This window comes from Quercus lobata, chromosome 5 (genome assembly GCF_001633185.2).
Source record: "Quercus lobata isolate SW786 chromosome 5, ValleyOak3.0 Primary Assembly, whole genome shotgun sequence".
NCBI lineage: Eukaryota > Viridiplantae > Streptophyta > Magnoliopsida > Fagales > Fagaceae > Quercus > Quercus lobata.
In genome coordinates, this window is record NC_044908.1 from 15,882,164 (window position 1) to 15,892,504 (window position 10,341).

At 33.7% G+C, this 10,341-nt stretch overlaps 1 protein-coding gene across 2 annotated transcripts; it reads right to left on the reverse strand.

Annotated features, from left to right (window-relative positions):
* Window positions 1-364: 364 nt before the first annotated feature.
* LOC115988940 (dof zinc finger protein DOF3.1-like) lies at window positions 365-2,259 on the reverse strand. Of its 2 annotated transcripts, none has more exons than XM_031112577.1 (2): window positions 828-2,259; window positions 365-711 (listed from the first exon to the last, which is right to left on the reverse strand). In XM_031112577.1, exons 1-2 carry the CDS (start codon window positions 1,504-1,506, stop codon window positions 653-655), a joined length of 738 nt encoding a protein of 245 aa, XP_030968437.1. In that variant the 5' UTR covers window positions 1,507-2,259; the 3' UTR covers window positions 365-652. The 2 variants fall into 2 exon arrangements, with proteins under 2 accessions (XP_030968437.1, XP_030968438.1); XM_031112578.1 differs by having other exon boundaries at window positions 656-711; window positions 802-2,258.
* Window positions 2,260-10,341: the final 8,082 nt, after the last annotated feature.

Below are 10,341 nucleotides of genomic sequence, written 5' to 3' on the forward strand. Positions count from 1 at the left end.
AAATGATATAACATTGATTTGTTGTTCATTGTTTAATCACAAATATATACATTCTTTTCTGGTAGTGGAAAATATTAATGGTCAACAAAAAATAAAAAATATAAGCAAGTTTTGTAGAATTAGACCAAAGAAGAAACTTGAAAATAAAATATGGTATCTAAGTGGAAGGGAAGTTGAACTTTGTCTGGCCCTTGAAGGAAAGTACAAACAACACAACACTATAGACTTTTGGATTTTCCCCCCATATCTTTCCTCCACTCCTCAAATTATTTTATTTTTAGAAAGGGAAAATGTCAAATGTCAAATCCATCACATTCAAGAATGCTAAACATACACAAATACTTACAAAACTATACAATATGCATAGATCTGGTAACACTTCTTGCATTAGCATAATATGATGTTGTTGATGATGATAAAATATCAAATACTAATGCCTTATCTCTCCAGAGTCCAGACCACCCAAACAAATAATAATACCATATGGGATATCAACTTTTTTCCTCCTTTCCAATTACCATATAAAACACATACAAACAAACAGTCACCCACACAAAAACAACAAAATAAAAAAAAGACCATTTACCTTTAGAATGGCTAGTGTTTTGGCCTTGTGGTTTGTCACCCTCTATAGCATTTGCCTCTATAGCATTTAGGACATGCAAAACTTTGAGTTATTCATGCTCTCTTCAGTCTTCACCAACATAGTTTCTAAAGTATAGAAATTATCAGTGTTTTTATCATGAGCACAATTAGAAAAATAGATTAAACAAAACAAACTCTCTAAACTCTCTCTCTCACTCTCTCTCTCTACTGAAAATTTGAACCTGGTGTGTAAATAGCAAGATCAGGCCATCCATTGGCACCATTCCAACAGCTTGAATCATCATTTTGCAAACCCAAAAAACTCTCTGAATTGCCATTGTTACTCTGCATCTCCATTTCCGGGTTTCGACCCGAACCCGCATCCAACACATTACCCGAATCCAAATTCTCTGCAAATTCACCCATTTGAACCATTTTCAAACCCGACCCATTTGGATTCATGCCCTCCAGAAGGCTTCCAAACTGCGCATTTGATGCCAGAAGTGAACTAAAGCTGCCAGTGATGTCCAGCATCCGACGGTCCTGATCACCAAAAATCCGGGTCGGGTCATGTTCAGAACCCGGATTCTGCACCATAGAATTTGATGCTGAAGAAGAAGACGAGGCTGGGGCTGATGCTGATGCTGATGCTGAAGAAGTAGAAGAAGAAGAACGTTTTGTGTTTGATGATGCTCTCTTTGTGTTCTTGCGGCTCCCACCACCAACTGGGATGTTTCTTAGAGCACCACCTTTGGTCCAATACCTCCTACAGTTCTTGCAAAAATGGCGTGGCTGTGAAAGGTTGTAGTTGTTGTAGTAGCAGAACTTGGTGTTTGTGGACTCACACCTTGGGCACTTGAGCTGTTCTTGCTCTGGGAACTGGGGTTTCATAGGTTGGAATGTTGATGCTGGGTCTTGCATTTTCACTTTTTGAATCTCTCACAACCTTTTACTACTTTTTTTAATGTATAAAAAAGAGACCAACTTTGAGGACCAAGTATTGGGTTTGTTGAGGATTTGGTTGAGTTGGGGAGTGGAAATATGGATTTTTGACTAGTTTTGAAAGTACAATAGAATGAAAACAAGAGACTGATTGAGACCCAAGTTAGGACCTTTATGTGGAATTGGTGAATTGTGGTTTTGAGACTCGAACTGAATTTGTTTTTATTTATTTATTTAGAGGGTCGGATAAGCTTTTGGCCTTTGAAGCTGTGAAGTGGCAAAAGGGCTAAGTAAAGCATAGGAAAGATGACAAAAAGGTGGGATATTTTTTCAGACTCAGATGTGGGTTTTCATAGAAGAGAGAAAAAAACACACGCACACACACACGACCACAAGTCTGGATGGCCAAAAACAGACACAAAAGTTTGTAGCTGCAAAAGGAGTAAAGTTGTTAGTTCTTAGAGGAAAAGTGTAAATAAACCATGAGCAAAAGTACAAGATTTGAGTTCTTTTTTTTTTTTTGGACTTTGAGAGAGCCTGTGTATTTGTGCAGAGGAGCCTAAAAGAGAACTCAAATTTTTAGTGGATCTGGTGTATGTATGAAAGGGAGATGAGGAATTCAATTGTGAAAGATCTAGTAGAAGAAGGAAAAAGACATTTTGGAGCCTGAAAAATCTTGATGGATATCAACTATCTATCTGTGTGTCCGCGTGAGAGTGACGACCAGGCTTCATATAGAAAAGAGATCACACTTCTCTCTCTCTCTCTCTCACACCCAAGTGGATTTTGGGATTGGCTAAAGCTTCTTCTAGAAAGTCCCACTAGTTCCACTAAAACTTTTATTTAACCAAAAAGTAATTCTCTTTTCAATTAAATTAATCAAGGGAACACTAGAGAACTCTTTATTAGCCTAGCTTTGTTTTATGTTGTCAATGAGAATGACCAAATATTTTAATGGGTGACAAAGAGAACAATTGTCAACTAGCATGATGAGATGTTGTCATTAACCTTAAACATATGATTAATTTAACAAATGAATATGATTAAGCATCTACAATTTGCTTTTTGGAATTCTTTATTAATTATGATATAATAAAGAATTACTAAGAGTAACTATAAAACAAAAAGACATGACTAGCTTCATGGGGAAGCTACAAGAGTGCACATTAAGCAAGTATAAAGTTGACATTCTCAAAGTATATTATATGTTCACAATGTGGACGATTTTATTCGTTTGGATATTATTCAAACCTGAAAGGCACATCTATCTTGTCCATTACAAGGGATTGTGGGGTTGTTCAGAAATACTTCTCATAATTTTTTTTTTTTTTTACAAAATACACAGTTAATTTAAGAACAAAAGTCTTTAAATTTTGACAAAATTCCCAATCAATTATTCTTTTACCTTCAGTTACTTGAGTTGGTTAGAAAGTTTAATCAGGTGCAGTGTATGTTCCTTCTCCAAAAAAAAAAAAGAAGGTGTCGGGTATGTGATGCATTTTAAATTAAAATTTAATTAATTTTTTTTTATATTATTTAAATATTTTTTGTCACTACTCAATAGTGAGTAGTGAGTTGGTTTTGTGCCTAAGTAATCTTAAAATACAAACTAAAAAAATGTGGCAAAAAGGTTAGGTAAAAAATATAAAAATTTATTATTATATACCATTACCTGGTTCTTAAATTATAAATTTATAATAGTTGTAGTTAGTCTGTTAATATCTCAAATAATAACAATACTATTTTAAGTCACACCACGTTTATCTGCGGATGAAATAAAGTAATATATTTGTCACTAATAACGTATTTGGTAATTTTGATTTAGGATGTGGCCCTCTCTGTTTTGTTACTGTAATCAAGGTTGAGGCTTGCGGCTCTCCTTTGTAATCCCTTTTGTTTATAAATCCTTTCAGTTCATCCCAAAAAAAAAAAAAAAAAAACCACATGGTATGATCTTGACTCACATAATACTTGGCAGAGGTCGAGTTATTTGAATAGCAATATTTCAACGAATGTATCATTTCCATAATGAGCCCTATCAAAATTCCCGATAGTACATATGATACTTCCTATTACTATCGTATAGCAAGTGTGACGATGAGTTCACACTAGAGATGCAAAATATGGTAAAAGCCTTGCGGACTGAGCCATAGCTTAATTCCCGATGATTAAAACTTCTATCTAATATTGCCTTATTAAGCCATGAGTGTCTTACCAAGCCAAGCCATATTCCTAAGCTGCTAAGCCGATAACAAAGCTTGCGTGCAAACAAAGCAAGTACCACCAACGAAAGCATCATTTCGTTTTCAGCAGCAAATCAAGACCGTTGAATTCTACTGTGGAAAAATCAGGCCCGTCAAAGCCTTTGAGTTGATGTGATCAGAATAGGGATTAGCTTTGAGTTGCCGTCATCACAGTACCTGTGTCACCCGCAACACGTGGCAGAACCCCCCATGATGTGCTTTACTGGCATAGACTATAGAGTTTTTAAACACTACTGTGTGTGTGTACTAGAGTGACAGCCTAAATTTTTTAGATAGGCTGAAAGTAACGTGTCATTTAGGAGACGTGGGTCCCGCAGATTTGTATGTCTTTCTCGGATTTTGGTGTCATTCATATGCACTTAGCAATTTTTGACTGACCACAGTGATTAGAGGGTCCCACAGAATTGTAGGTCGAAGTGGACGGGTAAGATCTTGGGATGAGAATGAAGACTATAGATATAAGTGTTACAGGTGCCACTAGTACATTTGGTAATGTACTATTTTTAATAAATTTAAATACTATTTTTATAGGATACGTAAAAAGGTGTAAATAAAAGTTACCTATTTTTTTCAATTTTCATAAAAAGTTTTTAAATAAATTCCGTTAATTTATTTATTTATTTAAATACACTTTTATCCTTTAAGATTTAATTTTCATTTCGTTTTTATGAAGATTTATGTAGGGCCCTTGGGTCTAGAAGTTTATTATTTATTCATATATTGGGCCTGTGGCTTAAGCCGAGAACGAGGATCTATCCGAGGAGGAGAAGTCTTTGTCAAAGGAGATTGCACAAACAAATAAAATGTGGGGTTTGGTCATAATAACTCCGGAGAGTGTGTCAAGGATGAAAACCTCCTCAGCCGGACTTGGCCAAGGTCCTGAAAGATGGTTTGACAACAAGGATGACAATCCCTGAAATTTAGTTGGAGCGGACAAGCATTGCAAAGATATAAGATAAGGATGAGCCCTAAAATATTTGGGGAGAAAGTTACTATCTTCGCATTAAATGTACTGCAGCTAATCTCCTGGCCACATTAATGTAGAAGTGATACCTGAACATTGTATTTCAGCCTTATAGCTACTACATGAGGACTTATGGGAAGTGTGGATGGGACAAGTATCAACCCTAATCATCTAGCATACAGGTGAAAGGTAGAGATGAAAAGGAGTGAGAGTATAAAAGAGGAATGAGGAAACAAGATGGGGGGATGGAAAGACTGAAAAAAGAAATACTGTAGTAATCTACAATCAAACTTGTAACTTTATCTAAGAGCATTATATAAGAACCATTGTTCTCGGATTTCGCCGAGGACGTTGTTTCTTCATTTTATAGTTGTCAATTTTTATCTTCAAAAGCCTATCTAGCTCGTTATTTGACCAACTAAAGCCTAGTTTTCCAACCCATTCCTCTACAAATTCATTATTTTGGGCTTCTTGGGTCTAAGTCCATCCATGTGTCGGGCTAGGAACTCAAATCAGGTCCTTACAATTTACATTTTAAAATTTTTATTTTTATTTTTATGTTTAATTTGATTTCATATTGGCGATGAAATCGATTTTTATTAGTAATTTGACATTAAGGTTGTGTTTGACATTAGTTGAAAAAACTAGTTTGTTTTTACCATTTAACTTATTTTTACTACTATTTATGAGTCCTATTGCACTTTTTGGTTCTATTACTGAGTTTTACTATACTATTTCAGTTAGTTTTTAGTTTATCTAAAACACTTTCAGCAAAATTTTTTCAATTTCAACTAAATAAACTATTTCCAAATGGACTCTAAGTATTCTTAATGTTTAATATTTTATGAAAGTGCCAAATTTGGGGCCAATGTTTTTGGTGCACTGGATTCGTTGCGATAATTACACTTAACCTGATGATGACACTTGGACTAAAATGAATACATAGCACTATTACAACGGGGCTAGTGCATTAGAGCATTAAACTAAAACTAAGTCCTTCATTAAATACTACCTCAAAAATGAAGTTGAATGTATACCTTTAATTGTTGTAGGTAAAAAAAAAAAAAAATTATTGATAATAAGGTTATTGATAGAAATGAATGATATGATTAATATGAAAATAAAATCAAACATTAAAGCTTAAAATAATAATAATTTTACATGTTAGGTTCACGTTGAATCGAATACTTTTTCTTTCCTCTTCACTTTTCATAATTTTTTTTTTTTTGGGTAAAAGGGAATTAACATTAAACACTAAACAACCAACAGAGATTTAGGACAAAGTCTATGAACAAACAGACCAGTGGCATTAGCCTCCAAAATATTAAGTAAGTCCATAGGCAGACTAGAAAATACAGCAAAGTCACTATCAAGCAAAGAGCCTATTCTAGCCAAGCAGTCGGCACACTTGTTAGCCTTTCTATAGATATGTCTAAACCTCTTCTAGGGAAAACGGGTAGCCAAGCACCTGCAGTCATCCATTAAAGAGGAGACAATAGAATTGAAAGAGGAAGGAGAGTTAAAAGCATCCAAAATAGCTTTAGCATCAAACTCAATAACAACAAATTGAGCATTGATTTGTAAACACAGCTGCAACCCATATCGGAGAGCCCACTTTTCATAATCTTTCGCACAAAATAGATATAGATAGTTATAAAAAAGGGCGTAAAATTAGTTGAATTTCTATCATTGCTCCCCATGTTAAAAAATCTAGTCAAGATTATTTGATTTGATCATGAATGTGGGGTACCCAGCAAGAGACTAAGAGTGGCCCACATTTGTGTAACAATTCTCTTAAATTGTCAAAGCATATCCGTCACTATAAGCAGGATTTTACACAGATGGTTCAAAATTCAAGATAGCCACCGTCCTCGTGGGCAAATTTCAAGCACTAGGTCGGTCCACCTTACTGTTCTATGGATTTGATTGGCAAAAGAGAACACGTGGACGGCTACACTTTTAACTTTGTTTTATGTGTTGCACAACAATTTACGCCCAACCTTTTAGCAAATCAATACCATTCCTTCCCATATTATTATTTTCTACATTTAATAAATTATAATGCAATGAATTATCAGCTATTAATATACCATATATTATATATTATCACTCATTTTATCTTAATCTATAATACCCTCCTTTTGTGGCTCTCGAATTTGAGGACTTGTTGGTTGACACACCGGTAAAAATATTATTATAGGATTTATGGTGCATTTTGAAATAGCTTTTTATTAAAAATTTATTTTTTCATATATTCAAATTTGATTGAAATATAATTTTTTATTAAAAAAAGAGGTTTTAGATAAAAAGAGACGTTAGTGATATTACAAGTTATCTTATAAATTGGCTAAGGACCATAAAATATTTAGAGTCTAGGAAAAAAAGATTGTAGAATTAACAGTATATTGTAATTACCTCTAAAAAAATAAATTGACGTATCGTTAATTACAAAAAAATAATTCAAACATTTATTATTTGTGTTGTTGAAGTGACTTTAATTATATTTTTACCATATCAATTTGTAAGTTTTTTTTTAGTAAAATACGTAATATTTTTAGTCTTTTTCATTAAAAAAGTATATATGAGCAAATAATTTCTAAAGTCAAGAAAAAATGGTTGTCAAAGCAGTAATACTTTTTAATTTTAATTTTTTTAGATATATAGATAATAGAGAAGGGAGGAAAGTAAAATTTAAACTACAAACATGACACACCATAAAAACGCATATGTTTATGTATCATTGATAACAAAATGTTAAACACATAATACATATATATATATATATATTTAAAAAGAAAAAAAAGAAACACGTAATATTTTATTTGTTATGTACGTATATAATTAATTATCATTTGATACATTTTTTGAGGATATTAATAACATCCATTATAGTAGATATATTGTAGAAAATGCTACAAAGATAGATTGTGTATAGCTCTTGTTACGTTTATAATATTTTTACAATAAATTTTACATAAGTGGTTGTTACCGGTTTTAGTCTAGATCTAATACTAACGTTATTTTTTTATACAACAGTAACAACGGTCTATCTATCTAAAATTTTTGATAAAATTACTGTAAATGTAGCGTTATACCTTTGCTTGCATATCCAAAATATATATATATATATATATATATATATATATCAACTTAAATCTTGGATATGCACGCAAATCAGGGGGCTAAAAAGAGAAAGTAATTATATAGTGGAGAGGTCGGGTTCGTGTGACAAATGGTGGGGGTCAAGTGGGTCTCACACTCACTGCCATGCATGAATAATGTTTTGTCATTCAGCGAAGAAAAAAAGGAAATGTTTTGTATGTGTACTTATTGTGCGTGCAAAACGGCTCAAATAGGGTGCCCCTAACCTATACGTGAGACACACTAATCTATTGACTGCCAATTTGCCTCTTTGTTTTGAGTGTCAGCATGGTTTCTTCTGAAATTTAACAATCAGGAGGTGCTTGAGTCCAAAACGTACAAGTACGAAAAAATAGTAGAATACTATGCAATTAATATCTTGTCATCACATGCATTCAACATTTGTAACTATTGTGTCATTGTGTGTGTGTGTGTGTGAGTCATATACAATTATATAGATATGGAATCATGGATTCAGATCTTGTAACTATTGCATGTACGAGATGGTAGAGAGCAAAAGTTAAAGATTTTCCTTTGATTTATCAAAAGTTAAAAAGTTGATTTAAAAAAAAGTTTTTTTTCCTATTAAAAAATTAACTTTATAATTTTTTTTCCTCTCAACAGTCTATAAAGTATTGTATTCCGTACGATAATCTAGCTATTATACAAGATTCAAATCCAATACATATATTCAATATACGTTTATTATGAGCTTGATATAGGACATGTGCACTATCATGTAAGAACGCTATTTAAATTTGGAATTAAGGCCAGCTTGGGTTAAGTACTCTTATGTATTGACTATTGAGATTTAGATATTTGTTTAATAATTGTCACGTATACATATTTCAATAAGTTCAGTGCACCCAACTCTCACCCTTTAAATCTTATTGTTATATCTCTTGAATTTACAGATGTTTTGAGTGAAAATGAGATAAGATTTTAGCTCACACATGGAACCCCAATAACCCCTTTTTGGCCTAGTCTCTCTATGACACTTTTATCATTCAAGAGGGAAAAAAAAAGGTAATATCATGCTACCTTTTATCAATGTGTTTAGTTTCACACTCAAATGTTCATTTAATCATATTGACTTATCATTCTTCTTTGTTTCTAATAAAGGTATTCATGACCCTTCGAGCACATCACTATTCTTTTACTCATTTTGATTATAGGACCCAATTTTCAAACTGCTCTTAATTGGTAAAACATTTCAATTTGAGTACGTACATAGAAATTACAATACCTCCTTTTTCTACTGACAAGGAAAACTTGGGGGGATATTGGCCTTTTGCCCTTATTTTGCAAAAATAACAGTAATATGTTACCGTTTTGAAACTATTTAGATCTGTGTCCCTATTTTTGAAACTCAATTTTAAGAAAATCGACTTCGATATCAAATTCGATATCCTCAAAATCGAGTTATATATAAATTTTTAATCGAAACTCGACTTTAGCAAAGTCGAGTTTCACTTAAAATTTTTTTAAAAATTAAGTGGCAAAATATGCATAAAATTAGACATTGCTAATGTTGAGTTCCACTTGTAACTCAAAATTTGTTTTTTTTTTTAAAATCGATTACTAAAACAAGGACATAGACCTAAATAGGTTCAAAATAAGGACATTGTGCTAGATTTTTTACAAAATAAGGGCAAAAGCCCAATATCCCTAGAAAACTTGTACAAACTATATTAGGCTGAGAGAAATAGTGCACAATTGCAACCATGAAATGACTCATTTATATGAACTATTTTTTAAGGGGAAAAAGGGTTTTGTGCTGTGGGGCCTGAAATTTGGAATCCCAGCCCACTCACATTAAGGGCCCAAAGCCCAAGCCGAGGAGCCCTACTGCCGAGGATGTATGATGAGAGCCCCTTAATGGCCCAAGAATGTGGCCGATGACGATCTCACGCTCAACACCTCACAAAACGCCTGAAGAAAAGGATAAACTCAGTACAAGAGTAGTACAAGCGAGAAAGCTGCCAACACCATAACGTGGAGTCCAGCGCCTGGCAGACCCATACTACATACCATGCTATCCAGCTTTTCCCAACCACTCTGACGTAAGGATTGATAGGACAAGTAATTGCCCCAAAAAAGGAAAAACTGACACGTAGATGAAGAACGGGAAGCGAATACTAGTATAAAAGGGAAGGAAAGCTAAAAAGAGGGAGGAGGACAAAAGAAAGGAGGAAGAATGGTGAGAATGTAATGCTCCTCAGACTAATTCCGAGGAGCCAAACCTTCCAAACCACATCGATGTAAGGCTCAGCTATAAAGTCCAAACCTACCTTTGTATGAGTTCTCATGAAACCAGGACTAGACCCCTACCCAGCGCCCAAGGGCAGGCCTTTCCAAACCCACTCTCTACAAATCGTATTGTTCGGGCCCTTTACATACGAGCCCAACGTCATCCTTGGGTCGTTAAAAATCGTGTCCCTACAT